Genomic DNA, 16254 nt, shown 5'->3' with positions numbered 1-16254 from the left:
CCAATTATCACAGCTGCCAACAAATTATGACTGCTTTCCTGTAGGAAAGTTGAGGTGATGTTTACTAACTTGCAAATCAGGATTTCCTCAAATCTTATCAAGACAAGCTAATATATACCATTAGGAGTGACCCTGCTTAGCCCACTCACCAGTTGCCCTTTCTTTGGCTTTAATTGGTATTGAGGTAGCAAGGGAAGACAAGGCGCTGGCATCAATGTCATCTTCTTCTAAGTCATTTAGATTGTGGACCTCTTCAAGATCAGTGTCAAGTTGGCGGAAATCTTTGGTAAGGACACCTGGTCGAGGGTCCAAGATTCCTGCCAGATGAGGCCGGGCCAGCTGCTGCCAGTGGTGCAGAGTCATAGAACCTAAGAGAAGGCAGAGAGGTATACTTGAGTTTGCTGGACCCAATGGCAAATCCCAGCAAAAATCATTTGTAGCATGCCTAAACAGAAGTATGGGGAATTGCAAACCAACATTATAACGAGAAATAGAAATTTCCAAACTACATGGACAACACATTAAAGGCAGGAGGGAATCTTGAAAGATTTAAGCCCCAATTGGAGGACACCAGTCACTTACAGATAGTTCTACAATGTCACCTGGGGTATCTGTATATTTCAACTCTTCGGGAATCCAATAGGAACATTGTCTAATTGGTTGTGTTTCACCCATTTCTATTCTGTGCTCTATAAAGCAGTTAAACCTGGTTGTATGGAAAACATACTGTATGTTTACAGTTTCTAAATCTAGAAACTTTTCTAAATCTATAATTTGATTATTCCTTGGTCAGAATTAATATGTATTTTTCCATGGGACAGCTGCAGTATCACTTGGCCCAACAATTCTGGATGGCTTTCTTTCAGTACAAGGAAAGTCACCCCAGGTTCAGACCCATTGTGCCATTTCCTCAGGAGGTTAGCATGGTAGATTTTCTTTTTTTCTATCTTCCAGTTCAATTTCATAATTCCCTGACTCAATTCTTCCTTTTACTATGTAGGGACCTTGCCTCTTAGCCTGTAATTTGCTTTCCTACAGTAACAACAACAATGAATACTTGCTTTCCTACAGTAAATTGCTTTGCCTTTAAGCCTTTATTACAGACTCTTTTCTCCTTCTCTGACTATTTCTAAGTGCTCCTGGGCAATGTGTCCTACAGCCATGATGGTGAACCTGTGGCACACGTGCCAAAGGTGGCAAGCAGAACCCTCTCTGTGAGCACAAGCACCATCGCCAACTGCACGTCTGGTTTTCAGCTGGCTAGCTGGTCTTTGCAGGTGCTTGTGGGCTCAGAAATGACCTGAAAATGGCCCAAAAAATGGCCTGAAAGGGGGCATGCATGCACCAGCCAGCTGGTCTTTGGGTTTCTGGTGCTCAGGTGCATGTGAAGACCAGCTAACCAGCGCACACATGTGCTGGAAACCAGAAGATCAGCTGGCCGGCGCTCACTCATATTCTAGTTTAGGCACTCGGTTCCAAAAAGGTTTGCCATCACTGTCCTAGGGCTTTTAACTTATTCCTCAGCTTGTTTGTGTGTGTGTGTGTTTGTGTGTGTGTGTGTATGTGTGTGCGCGCGTGTGTGTGTGCGCGCGTGTGTGTGTGCGCGCGCGTTGGTCTTGTTGTATTCGGGTTTTCGGCTGAAAACACCAGCCTGAGGATGGCGAGTGAGACCTCGACGAAACATTGCCAAGATAATCTCAATCTTACACGGGAAAAGACCGAATACAAACATTAGAAGAGACAGCCATGTAACCCAAAATATTGGGACTTGGCCTGCATATTTCTTAAATATATTTTTCAAGGTCTGGTTCATCCTTTCAGTAAAATAATCTGCCTGAGAATGATAAGGACTTTTTATTCTTAAATCTCCACAAAGCTACATGTGAGGATCTCGATTGGTGTGCTTATCCTACTAAATATTTTGACCAGTTCCTTAGCTATTCGTTCAGCTGACACATTCCTCAGATGAACTGCTTCTGGGTACCAAGCTGCTTGATCACGGAAAACTGGGATATATTCACTGCATTTACTAGACCATGGCAGAAGGATTACAATGTCCAGGGTTTTCTCCTTTCTAGGACATCTCGCTTATCCTTTTAAATCAGGATGGCTAGGAAGAATCCTAGATTCCTTCTCCTCTTATTTCTGCTCCATCCTTGTCCTTGCTTTAGATTGGGCTCTTGTGGTTACTCTCTGTATCTTAGCCCCCTCCTTGAATCCAATCTTGATCTCAATCCTCAGTTAGTGGAAAATCTGTTCCAATCATTAGGTTACATGATAAGCCGGGGATTGCTCCTACCACCGTTACATGAAGTACATGTAAGTCTTACCAGGAATTTAACACAGCTTAAAATAAACAAGAAACAACCCCTCCCCCAAAGTCTGTACTTTTCTCCACATTAAAATGGAAAGCACTGTCCTATAACGTTTTCACGCCTCCTCTCTCCCCCCCCCCCATCTAGATTTTGGAATGCCAGAAATTCACCCTTCCAGTTCCATTTCCTTTTGGAATTTCATAAGATTACTTTTGGAAGTGTAGTACAGATACTCCTTGACTTACAACCAACCATAACTGAGCCCAACATTTGTTAAGTGAATTTTGCCCCACTTTATGACTTTTCTTGCCATAGTTGTTAAGTTAATCACAGCAGTCGTTAAGTTAGTAACACAATTGTTAACTGAATCTGGCTTCCCCATTGATGTTGCTTGTCAGAAGGTCACAAAGGGGGAATCACATGATCCCAGGATACTGCAAGCGTCATAAATATGAGTTTATGAACCAAGTGTCCGAATTCTGATTATGTGACCACAAGGATGCTGCAACAATCGTAAACGGTGAAAAATGGTCATGTCATTTTTTTCAGTGAGGCTGTAACTTCAAACAGTCCCTAAATGAACCGCTGTAAGTCGAGGACTACCTGTATTATTCCGGAATAGCACTCTGAAAATAATGAGCTTGGAAAGCCAAAGGATGCACATTAAATGAACAACTCATAGTACCTTGTTTCCCCTAAAATAAGACCTCCCGGGATAATAAGCCCAATCAAGCTTTTGAGTACATGTGTTAAAATAAGCCCTCCCCCCAAAATAAGCCCTCCCAAAAATATTGCAATACAGTGGCAACCATGAGGTGACCACGCTCACTGCCTCCTGCACCTCAAAAATAATAAAATCTCCCTGAAAATTAGGCCAAGTGCTTAATCCGTGGGTCAAAATAAGACCCTGTCTTATTTTTGGGGAAACACGGTAAGCTGTTTCCCTAAGTGAAGAGGGCTTCCCCGGGCTCCCCCTTTGCACTAACCTTCCATAGGCTTAACAATTTGAAGCTTATCAGGGAAGCAACAGTAGGAGCTGAAGGAAGTTCCAGAACTGCCTGAATAGTTGGTGTCTATGGATGCAATGCTTCCATTGGGGGTCAGACACCCACTGAAATCCTCCGCCTCCTGAGCCAAGCGCTTCAGTTTGCATTCACGTTCCATCTCAAAAAATGAAAGCTCAGCGCTGTAGTTCTTCTGGCGAGCAGACAAACTCTGGATAGCAGCTTCCAAGACATGGTGGCCAGGTGTACCTGATGTAGCAGCCACGCCGCGGCTAAAATAAAGAGAGTTGTGAAGTTGATCTGATTCCGAAAGCACCACCATTACCCTGTTGCCAGAGGGGGAAATCCTGGTCCTCCAGATGTTGCTGAACGATAGCTCCTCACAGCTCCAGTGTATGTAGTGACAATGGGGGATTCTAGAAACTGTCATTCAACATCTTTTGGAGAAGCACAGACTGACCATGATCCATCAATATGTATAACAAAAATATAAATATCTGTCCCAGAAACACATCCCTGCCTCAAAAAATGCATTATTGAAACTGGATAGGAGAGACAAATATGGCGATAAGAGATTAGAAAAAACCAACAAAGACATCTTGTCTTGATTTTAGTAAGAGCAAGGACTGGACATTTGGCAACTGCACTTTTATAAGATTTGAACCAAGACATTTTTCAATAGAGGCAGAAGGTACCATGAATGGATAATAAGCTCCCTGGGGTTGACAGGAGATATTTTGAGGTACATCAGCAATTTGATGGGTTGTGCCCAACAATGCAAGATGTCAAGAGGGCATTGTTATGGTTTGCAAATCAAAGTTTGAAAAAGCAGTGCCGAAGGAGTCTAGCTGAAAGCTTTTGCCAGAGTAGGCATAGCAATTAAAGAAATAGGGTGGTAAGAGTTGCTCTCCTTGTTTGTTAGAGAAATCCAAGGTGATGTGAGGAAGGAATGAGGAGACTTGTCTTTCTTTAGCTACCCATTTGAATTTGAGATATTCAATGCCCCAAATTGTTTCCTAGAGATAGAAACATAATTATTTGACAGCTTTTTCTTTATCAAAGGCCCAGCAGGGCAAAATACTGATGAATCTTTTGATGTCCTTTAAGGCAGTCCCAAAAAAATTCTCATTTTTTTTTCTTTCAATGGACTACCTCCAACTATGGCTGGTCTGGAAAGTTTGGGATCCATTAAGGTAAACAGCCTTCCCTGCAATATATGGTCCCCATAAACTGAAATAAGATGGAATATGTTGTTAAATTCCTGGGAAATAATCATAATCCAAGGCTGGAGAGCCAGAAACTATTGTATTTTTCGGTGTATAAGATGCACTTCCCCCTGCCCACCAAAATGGGTGGAAATGTCTGTGCATCTTATACAGCAAATGTTGCCAAAGCCCCGCCAACCCGCCAGCCCCCACTCTTCAGCCTCTGCCTCCCAGCAACTTGCCTCCTTGCAATAAACAGCTAACAGCCTGATCAGCTTCAGCACAGCCTGATTTAACACAACCAGCTGATTGGTGGTTGGATCTGTCTCCCAGAATACTACCAATCAGCTGTTCCAGGCTGTGGGGATCACCACCGCCCATCGCCCCTACCACCTATCACTGCCTCTACGCGCCCCATTTTCAGCCTCCGTGCGTCCTATTTTCCACCTCCTCATGCCCCATTTTTGGGCTGTTCCAGGTGGCGGGGATAGGTGGCAGCGGCGACAATCCACGCCACCTGGAATGGGGTGAAAATGGGGCACATGCAGAGGTTGAAAATGGGGCACCCGGAGGCAGCGATAGGGGACAGCAGTGATGGGCAGCAATGGTGGCAACAGGTGGTGGCGATACCCACAGACTGGAACAGCTGATCAGTGGTATTCCAACCACCAATCAGCTGTTTGTGCTGATCAGAGGCAGATCCCACAACCAATCAGCTGCTTGTGCTAAAACAGGCTGTGCTAAAGCTGACCAGGCTGTTTGTTTTTTGATGCAAGGAGGCAAATTGCTGAGAGGCAGTGGCAGATTTTTTTTTCTTGTTTTCCTCCCCAAAAGCTAGGTGAGTCTTATAGTCCAGAGCATCTCATATGAAAAATATTGTATGTAGGTTTGGCCTTTAAGATCTAATCCAAGTTTCCGAAGAACATGGTCTGGATATTTGGGATGATAATTTCCAGAACTCTAGTCCAACTCATCTGAAGACTGCCAGATGGCAAACTGGGCTAAGTCAACCATGAGATATCTCCTATAGGTTTTACAAATCTGTATTGCCACAGAGGAGTCCAGATCCTAGTAATACTCACTGGGTAGCATTGAAAACTTCAGGAGCCAAGTGATATTTTTCTTCTGGCATAATGGGGCTATCCGAACCATAACGGTTGTTACGTGGAGTGCTAAAGTGACTGCAGGCCACTGAAGCTGCTCTGGGGGAACGTGGAGGAAGACTCAAAGGGGTTGCCCTTCCCGATTTAGATTTTGTTGCTCGTTTCACAGCCTTCACTGTCTCAAACACACGCCATAAGCTTCTGAAAATAAGCAGACAGATGGAAATATTGTGATCAGTGATAGAAATCAAAGAGAAGGTTAGTTGCTTTCTTTGTCAAAAAACTCAAGAATCGCATCCTCCAAAAGTCCCAATTTTTCCCAGTGTTGTTTTTAATAAAATCATAGCCTTTACTGTCCATAACACCAAGAAGTATTCTAAGCTCCACCTATCTGCAGACTAAGTCAGTTCAACTCCATAATTTGGTGCCTCCACCAGCACCACCTTCACCTCCTGATAGTAAGCATCCCTTACTTCTTCCTTCATCACCATGGTATCCCTAGAGCTATACACTTTTTAAAAAAAATTCAGGCCTCTTGCCAATCTGTGAATGCTACTGTACTCTCCACTCACTTGCACTCAGATGACCCAGAGCTGTCCATCCCTTTTCTCATTGTGCTCTTGATCTCTGCAGCCAGGGAATCCTGCAACAAAAAGTAACCATGGGCAGACTATTCTTCTGGCAGCAAAAAGTAATATTACTTAGGAAATTCCTAAAGATATTTCTCCTTTTCTATTCCTACTAGACTACAGCTTCCCAAGTGAGAACAGAGCTGAACAGTGTTCTCCTAAACTCTAACCAGAAAGACATATTAGCACCAGCTATAATGTATAATGTTTGTTTGTTTAAATTTAGCGTGTACTAGTCCACTTCTGCAAACTAAGGTTTATGGCTTAGTATTCTGCCTCCAGTCAAGAAATATGTATTCATTAAACCATTATTGAAGAACTCATCATGACTCAGTGTGATATGGAAACTGAGCCATTGACTGTTCTCTTAGCCATTACTCAGAGATGCTATTTCTCTAAAACCCGCATCCAAAGTTCATTGCAAAACCGTTCTGGCAGTTGAGTCTTGGACAAATTAAAACAATCACACTCTTAGATGTGCTGTCTCCCCTCTACCCCCTGCCCCCCATGTTCCCTGCTCTGTAAAGGGTAGAGGTTATTCAAATGGCTGTCCAGTCTCTTCTTGAAAGCCCCCAGTGTTGGGGCACCCACAACTCTGAAGGCAAACCATTCCACTGGTAATTGTTCTTACCATTAGGAAATTTCTCCTTAATTTTAGATTGCTTCTCTCCTTGATTAGTTTCCATCCGTTGTTTCTTGTCTTGCCTTCAGGTGCTTTGGAAAATAGTTTGACCACTTCATCTCTATGGCGGCCCATTAAATATTGGAACACTGCTATTATGTCTTATGTCCTAATCCTTTTCTTTTTCATTAGACTAGAAATACACAATTCTTGTAACTGTTCTTCATGTGTTCTAGCCTCCAGCCCCCTAATCACCTTTGTTGCTATTCTCTGCACTCTTTCCAGAGACACAGCTTTTTTTACATATTGTGTGACCAAAACTGGATGCAGTATTCCAAGTGTGGTTGTACTAAGGCTTTGTAAAGTGGTACCAATACTTCATGTCATACTGATTCTATGACGCTATTAATGCAGACTAGTATTGCATTCGCTTTTTTGGCTGCTGCTGCACAGTTAGCTTATATTTAAGTGATTATCCACTTGGACTCCAAGATTCCTCTCATAATTATTGGCATTAAGCCAAATTTCATCTAATTTGTATCTGTACAGTTGTTTTTTCTTGCCTAAGTATAAAACTTTACTTTTATCTATATTGAATTTCATTTTATTAGGTAAGTATAAGTGTTCAAGTCTGTTGAGATTCTTTTGGATCTTGAGATTATCTTCTGGGGAGTTGGCTATTTCTACCAGCCTAGTGTTGTCCGCATATTTGATGAGTTCCCCTTCTATTCCCTCATCTAGATCGCTTATGAAGATATTGAAGAATACCTGGATTAAAACAGAACCTTCAGACACCCCACTACTTACTTTCCTCCAAGTGGATGTGGTTCCATTGAGTACGGTTTATCATCCAGTTACAAATTTGGTGGTGATGCTATGTATCCCACAATTTTCTATCTTTCCAAGAAGTAGGTTGTAGTCTACTTTCTCAAATGCCTTACTGAACTCTAAGTGTACTATGTCCACAGCATTTTGCTGATCTACTAAATTAGTCACTTTGTCACAAATGAAATAAGATTTGTTTTTGGTATGATCTGTTTTTGATGAACCCATGTTGGCTACTGGTTAATGATTCTAAATATTTCCAAATTTGTTGCTTGGTTATATTTTCCAATATCTTCCTAGATATTGATGTCAGGCTGATTGGTCTGTAATTTCCTAGATCCCCCCCCCTTCTTTTTTAAGATGGGAACCACATCATCTCTTTTCCAGTCCTCAGATAGTTCCGTGATGCTCAAGAGCTTTGAAAGATGTGGTTCAATAGTTCAGAGATCACATCTGCCTGTTCCTTCAGAACTCTGGGATGTAATCTGTCAGGATGAATCCATCTAGAGCTGACATATTATCTTATCTTATATTTGCTTATTTTCTTATTCTAATTTGCATTTCTAGCCTATCTTTTGCAGTTCTGCTTTTGGGTTGTATTTTCTGAAGACAGAGGCAAAGAATGAATTAAGCAGTTCTGTTATCTCTCTACTGCCTGTTACTTCCTTGCCATCTTCTCCCATTGATGAACTGATTGCTTCTGTGACTTGTTTCTTGTTTTGCATATGTTGAAAGAAACCTTGTCTATTATTTTTGACATTTGTTGCAAATCTTACCTCATTCTGAGCCTTAGCTTTCCTAACTACATTTTTGCAAGTCCAGGCTATTTGTTGATATTCTTAGTTATGTGTCCCTCTTTCCATTTTTTGTACTGATTCTTTTCTTCTTCTTTCAATTAATCAGAGAGTTATTTATGCAACCATATAAATAACCCTTTTTTCTTATATTTCTTGTTTTTCTTTTCCAATGTTATTTAGCTGGACTGGGCTTTTATGATCATATTTTTTCAAATTTCCCTAAGCTTCCTGAGTTGATTTCCCCATTAAGATTTCATCCCTGGTATCCTTCCCAAACTCTGAGTTTGTTTCAGCTTCTTTGAAGTCTAAGACTCCGATTTGATTATGCTCTGTTGCTTGTGTCTCTTTTATTTTGAACTCTAATATGGCACGGTCACTCTCTTCCAAATTTCCTTCAACTTCTATTCCCCCTATCACTTCTCTATTAGTAAAAATAAGGTCCTGTGTGACTGACCCTCTAGTTACCTCCTCTACTTTTGAATAACAAAGTTAAGTTGGCTGGCCAAGAATCTGTTCAATTTCCCACTTATTGCTGAATTTGTCTCCCAGTTAATGCCTGTGTAATTAGAATCCGCCACTACTCCTTTGATGTATTTCCTACATACATTTGGTAACTGTTTAGCAAAAAGTCCATCTATTTTTTCTGCTTGGTTGGGTGGCCAACCAAGCAGATGCAATTCCACCTCCTCTTTTGTTAGGTCTGTTTCTTTTAAATATTTTATATCCTTCTATCAGTACATTTCTATCACAAGTTTCATCCAACCAAGTTGATATGTGTGTTTGTGTGTGTGTGTATGTGTGTGTGTGTGTTTCATGCCTAAGGCAGAACTTGACATCACAGTATCTCAGTTTCTAGTCTGCTACCTGTCAGTGTACACCAATCTGGCTCTAGATTACATATGTATCTCATTTATAAATGTGTGTATATGCAAGTGTTCACGTATCCTTCTACTATATATGTATTATATATTCCACATTTTTACAAACACACATGTATACATTCTCTTATCTATGCATTATATATCCTTACCAAGGGTAAGAAGGTGGGGGAACTGTGATGGATGGTGCTGTTGGGCAAACTGCGGTTGCGAAGATTTTTATTCTCTTCCTTAGCTTCATGCAACATTGCTTCATATTCTGTGTATTTCTCCTGTGTGTCCTGGAGCTGAAATGATGCCACAGAATAGAAAAAAAAGTCAGGAACATCATAGTTAATGGGGCCAAGCCAAGTGAATAAAGGGAGAAACTAACTAAAAAGAAGGGATTCCCCACAGAGTTATTTTAAACCCTTTTGTGAGCCAAAATCATGTAGCAATGGAGCACTGCTTGCCTGCTGAGGTTGATGTAATACAGGTAATTAAGTCATTATATGAGTCATCATTTTCAGATGTCACCTGAATAATCAATGATTTCTTTGACGTTTTGCTATGGGGGGGGTGTCTAAAAATGGAGTCAGCATCAATGTTTTTTCCTTTTTTGTTCAGCAATGGCTGAAACTATAGAAATGAGATATCTAAACAAGGCATCTTAGCATATCATATAAATGATTACTACAAGAATAATTTCTTTTGTGATGTATACTTTTATGGCATTTGTATACATTTGTGTAGGCTGACTTTCTTCTTTCAGAAGTTCCTGGCAATTTAAACAATATATATATATAACTTCTAGGATGGGCAGAAATGGGGGAAATGATGAAATTAAGTATTAACATAATTTTAAATCATACTTCTGTTCTGCCCCAACTACCTGTTTTGTCCTTGCATTGCTTACTTTTTAAAAAAAATGTGACCCCCAAAATCACCCAATGGTCAGTTCTACTGTGACACTCCCCCTCCCTCCCTCTCCCCACTCTCTCATACATACACACACACACAAACAAACACACATCAAAGGCTGCACTCTTTGTATAGAAAACCATAACATGTTGCAATAAAGCCATTTGGGTTAATTTGTGGAAAGCTTAATGCTCCTTGCAATCCTTTCCATGCAATCACTTCTCACCACACTTTGCTATTCAAGGGACCCACCTCTCTGCGAAGCTGTGATTGGATTTCCTTGGCTTCAGCGAGTTGCTGCTGCAATTGCTCCACTTCAGAAGAATACTGGAGAAAGGGAAGAGAAAAAAAATCAGCAGGTTTACACTGCTAAAGGTATGTACTTTTTTTTTCAGGTAAGTAACTTGGGTGCTGTAATAAATTATTTGAGACACACACACCCTGCAAAAAAACACCCCACCACTACACATGTACACGACAGAGTTTACAATATAAATGCTTCAAAATACATGATTATTCCCATAAACTGACAAACTGTACCAACTCTTCGCCTCAATATGCCATGGCGCTCTAGGGCGTTTGCACGCCAAAATAACCAGACACAGAGACAGTTCCTTCCCTTATGCCATCACTCTGCTCCCACACCTAATCTTCACAGTACAGTCTTGTGTCTAAATATATTTATCTTTAAAGTATGACTGATTTACCACTATCCTTCTCATCTTTTCTACTACCTTCTGCTATTGGTATCTTACGATGATATTGTTTTGTTGTTTGTATGTACACTGAGACGTTATGCAATGGTGAAAAATTCCTTGTCTGTACAATCACTCTTGTCTAATAAAGTAACTTATTCCTATTCTTAATTCTATTCCATTCCATTTTTTATGAAAATTCTCAGTCATCCAGGACATGGTTGTGCCAAAAGTGCTTTTTCAAGAGGCAACAGGACTTTCTGCTTTTTCTTTGAAGACATTTTGCTTCTCATCCAAGAAGCTTCTAGGGCTGAAGAAGCTTTTTTGGATGAAAAGTGAAACATCTTCAAAGAAAAACCAGAAAAAGCACCTTTTGAATTCCATTCTACTCTATTCGCAAGAGGGCCACGCAGAACACATGACTCCCTAAGAACAATGGGTCTCCAGTTTTATGAACAATCCTATTAGCCCAAAGCCACTAAGAAATTAGTCTAGTTGAAAATTCTAGATCAGATATTATAAAAGCAACTCAAACTGGAAGGAACGTTTTATTTGTCTGGTTGGGCTAATGGCAACTGAACCCCAACATCTGGCATCAGCTGGTTTAGCAATGCTACAGAAATTCATCAGAGTAAATTCATTGGGAAAATCAAAATAACACTACTACTAGCCCAGTTACTATCTAAATGTGTTTTGAACAGCTTTATTGTGGAAGAATGAACACTAGAACTAGGATTGCAGTAGAAAATGTGTGAATCTGAAGCTTACCTTGTGCAGACACACACACACACACACACACAGGGGCCTTTGACTTCTTGTTATAGAATTTTGAAATGGAAAAAAGGACAAAAAGAGCATCCCGCTTTCTAAGGAATTTACAGACCTCAGAGCAAACTTGCTTCCTTGTCTATCTTGAGCCTGGATGTTTTCTCTGTGGGGATGGTACTAGGTCCGTGATGGTGAACCTATGCCATGCGTGCTGGAAGTGGCATGCAGAGCCATCTCTCCAGGCATGCCAGCCATCGCCTGTTGTTTTTCTGGGTTGTGGCGCATGCATGCTGTTGGCCAGCTGGTCTTAGAGTGTGCTGGAGCGCGAGAAACCAGAAGACTAGATGGCCAGCATGTACATGGATGTCGGGGAGCTGCTCTTCTGGTTTCCAGCACTACCCTGCGCATGCGCTCCTGTTTCAGCACTGGGTGCCAAAAAGGTTCACCAACACTGTACTAGATCATTATCATGAATCTAGGCTTCAGGACTGCACAGAGTAACAAATGGTATTAAATGTCCCACTACTACCCATAAAATCTGATTAATCTCTTCCTGAATTATTATTATTATTATTAATTAAATGTATACCCCACCTGACTGAACTGTTACTGACACACTCCGTGAGAATGGAGCCGTCTAATGACTCTAGCACATACCCTCGGTCTGCTAGAGTGTGGCATGTGCGGCAGGATTTAGATGGAAAGATGAAATGGCACCTGTCCTTTGGGATCTCATCTCCTGGAGACCGGATTGGCCCCATTCGTACTGGCTTGAAGGCTTAGGATTTGGGTGTGCAGCAGAGCCTGTGCAATGACTATGTTGAACGTTGCTGATTGTTTTTACACTTCCACTACCATTATACAGTTAATCCTTAACTTACAACCACTACAGGACATGGGGGAGATTTTATGATTGGTTAGAAAAGAGATACAAACAGAAAGAGAAAGAAACCAAGTATAAAACAAATAACTCGGATGCCACATTATTAAAGGGGGGGATAGGAAAGTACTAAAATGCAAGTATACAAGCTAAAAAGGATACAAGTAGAATTGTTATTAGAAATAAAATGTAATAGAGAAAATCATTTGTATGAAAATATAAAATGTATATTTGTGAATGAATTTGAAAGAGAATTTAAAAAAAATGAAAACAAAACTTACAACCACAATTGAGCCTGAAATTTATGTTGTTAAGTGAAAAATTTGCTAAGTGAGTTTTGCCTCATTTTACAACCTTTCTTACTGCATTAGTTAAGTGAATCACTGAAGTTATGAAATTAGTAACATGGTTAAGAGAATATAGTTTCTCCATTGACTTTCCACATCAGAAGGGCGGAAAAGCTGATCACATGACCCTGGGACACTGCAACCGTCATAAATATGAGCCAGTTGCCAAGCGTCTGAATTTTGATCACGTGACCATGGGAATACTGCCATGGTCATAAATGAGAAAAATGGTCATTGGTCACTTTTTTTCAGTGGCGTTGTAACTTTGAATAGTTACTAAGTGAACTGTTGTAAATCAAGGACTACTTATAGTGTTAATATGGTTTTATATGCATTTTCTTTTTAGCTTTATTTATAATAGCAATAGCACTTAGACTTATATACTGCTTTACAGTACTTTACAGCCCTCTTTAAGTGGTTTACAGAGTCAGGATATTGCCCCCAACAATCTGGGTCCTCATTTTACCCACCTTGGAAGGATGGGAGGCTGAGTCAACCTTGAGCCTGGTGACATTCGATCTGCCAAACTATTGGCAGCTGGCAGTCAGCCGAAGTAGCTTGCAGTACTGCATTCTAACCACTGCGCCACCATGGCTCTTAATAATCATTATAAACTCTTCAGAGTCTTGTATGCGACATGGGAAATTATATAAATCAAATCTATCAATCAAATAAAGAAATTAAGAACAAAAACTGGCCAAATTTGCCCTGCTTACCGCACGGCACTTCTGTTGCTGCTCTACAATCTGTGCTAGAAGCTGGCTAATCTCCTCCTGTTGCCTGATTGAATCTTCTGTCTTGAGAGCCAGCTCCTCGGAAATCAGGATAACTTTCTTGCTGCTATCAGCTATAGGAGAGGAGATAAAGACTATTGTTATTTGGAATACAGAGCAGCTTCTGAAATACTCAGCAAAATTCTGAATTGCACAGCAATGGATGACATTTATTTTCTTCTGCCCTACTTTTCATGCCCTATCACCATTCAAGCATCCAGACTACTGGGAGAATACACAGATTGAGCTCATTTTCACTTGCCTAATGGGTGACTGGAGACTAAAACATATGAACAGTTGTAGGAAATGTGTATGTCTAGTTTAATGAAAAGAAGGACTATGGGAGACATGATAGCAGTGTTCCAATATCTCAGGGGTTGCCACAAAGAAGAGGGAGTCGAACTATTTTCTTGAGGGTAGAACAAGAAGCAATGGGTGGAAACTAATCAAGGAGAGAAGCAACTTAGAACTGAGGAGAAATTTCTTGACAGTTAGAACAATTAATCAGTGGAACAGCTTGCCTCCAGAAGTTGTGAATGTCCCAACACTGGAAGTCTTTAAGAAGATGCTGGATAGCCATTTGTCTAAAGTGGTGTAGGGTTTCCTGCCTAAGCAGGGGGTTGGACTAGAAGACCTCCAAGGGTCCCTTCCAAATCTGTTATTATACTCTAATGGTTAATTCTGTGCTGTAGGTGCAAGTAATGCAGCTACAGTAATAATAATGTACTGTTACACTGGGAAGAATGCTTCAAATACATGGGAGGCGGAAATTGAAACCTTTTTACTAAGCATGTAATAAAGCCGCAGTTAAATTCAGACAATGAGATTATTTTAACAATTATATAGCAAAGGTTTGCTTAGTTTCTAACTCCAGCAAGATCAACTAGGTACAATCATCTGGTGAGGCAAATATGTACTTGTGCTGGCACTCATATCTCAGTAGGGAGATATAGTTGTAGATAATTTTACTGTTACTGAAATCAGGCATAGCCAAAACTGTTCATGGATGGCTGGTGTCAACTTTCCCCAACCTAATTCCTACCAAACCTATTGGATTAATACTATGAATATCCCTTGGCAGGGCAGCCACCTGAGAGCAAGATGGGGAATGATTAATCAACTGGGAGCATTTGAAAGATAAATGAAACAATTCTTTCACTTCGTAGCACTACTGAGCCTCAGGAGATAGGTAATTATAAAGTCAATTATAATTCATTTCAGTTTCATTGTATCTTTTATACCAGAAAATGAAGAACTTTGCAGCTATTGAGAGGTTGTTCCTATTCCCACCCCCCTCAACGTTTTTCTCTCCAGAAAAAAAAACTTACAAAATTGTTCCATACAATCAAGCATGAGCTTCTGCTCCTGCTCCTCATATTCATATGTTTCTGTAGCAATGTTTGTAGCCTGAGACGGAAAGACAGAGATTTACTATTTGAGACTTATCGGTACAATATTTGGAGAAAATAAAATCCAACCCAATTCCTTTATTACAGCCATAAAGCCAGAAAACATGATATAAAATCTAACAAATAAGCATAAATATGCACATATGTCAATTAACGTGTAGTAAATATAAGATCTGTAACAAGGAATAAGAATGGAATATAAAAGTAGAGGGATATAAATACAATAATGAATAGAAAAACATAACATTGTACATGTAAAGAAATGATAAGGAGAATCTTAACTACAATAAATAGCACATAGAGAGACGAACACAAGACAATCTGGGATGAAATACGTGGGTTTTTATCAGATAAGAGAAGCAACAAATAGAAAATCTGTTCTTTGCCTAGAAATGTCTTCAGGGTGGGATAAATGAGAGTCACACTAGAGTCCCTGTAAAGGAGATTAAGGGACCATATGGCTCAAAGACTCTATTGACCCATCCCCATATGGCCATAAGGCTGGTTTACTAGAATACTCTTATAGATCCAATAGAAAAGGACTGATGGAGTTACCAGTTGAATGAGAAAATATCTGCCAGCAAACAAAGAAGCTCAGAGAATCACATATCCTTACAGTGTTGGCAACTAGCCAAAGATAAAAACCCTGCAAAATTGGATATTGTAATAAATAGGAGGCTGAGCAAATTCTTTTTGAAGAATTCCCCAAATTATAGCTTATCTTAGATTTGATTGAAGTTCACTTGCTGGCCTTGGGGAAAATGCGAAAACTTGTTTGCATCTAGTGAGAGAATTCTAGTGATTTGGAAACTTGCACCCTTTGGTTGGTTTTAATAAAAGTATTTGTGGATTCCAAACCATCAAAAACTTGCAATTCAGTTTTATGCTGCTGCTTGGATCCAGCCATTTGAAACCAAATCTACCGTATTTTTTGGACTATGAGACGCACCTAGCTTTGGGGGAGGAAAACAAGAAAAAAAATCTGCCTCTTCCTCCCAGCAATTTGCCTTCTTGCAGCAAACAGCTAACAGCCTGGTCACCTTCAGCACAGCCTAATTAAGCACAAGCAGCTGATTGGCGGTTGGATCTGCCTCCCAGAATACC

General features: G+C 40.4%; 1 protein-coding gene across 1 annotated transcript in view; it reads right to left on the bottom strand.

Moving 5' to 3' along the window:
- The window catches only part of HAP1 (huntingtin associated protein 1), a 33933-nt gene that overhangs the window by 5667 nt on the left and 12012 nt on the right, over window positions 1-16254 (bottom strand). Inside the window, exons 6-13 of the mRNA XM_032237710.1 lie at window positions 15070-15148; window positions 13685-13815; window positions 10531-10605; window positions 9531-9665; window positions 6200-6270; window positions 5607-5828; window positions 3302-3591; window positions 150-368 (exon numbers count right to left, since the gene is read on the bottom strand). Of these exons, the coding sequence (XP_032093601.1) occupies window positions 150-368; window positions 3302-3591; window positions 5607-5828; window positions 6200-6270; window positions 9531-9665; window positions 10531-10605; window positions 13685-13815; window positions 15070-15148 (1222 nt within the window). The remainder of the gene's footprint in view (window positions 1-149; window positions 369-3301; window positions 3592-5606; window positions 5829-6199; window positions 6271-9530; window positions 9666-10530; window positions 10606-13684; window positions 13816-15069; window positions 15149-16254) is intronic.

The sequence above is a fragment of the Thamnophis elegans genome, chromosome Z (assembly GCF_009769535.1).
Source record: "Thamnophis elegans isolate rThaEle1 chromosome Z, rThaEle1.pri, whole genome shotgun sequence".
Classification (NCBI taxonomy): Eukaryota; Metazoa; Chordata; class Lepidosauria; order Squamata; family Colubridae; genus Thamnophis; species Thamnophis elegans.
The sequence above is the reverse complement of the archived record's forward strand: the minus strand, read 5'-3'. Positions and strand labels throughout refer to the sequence as shown.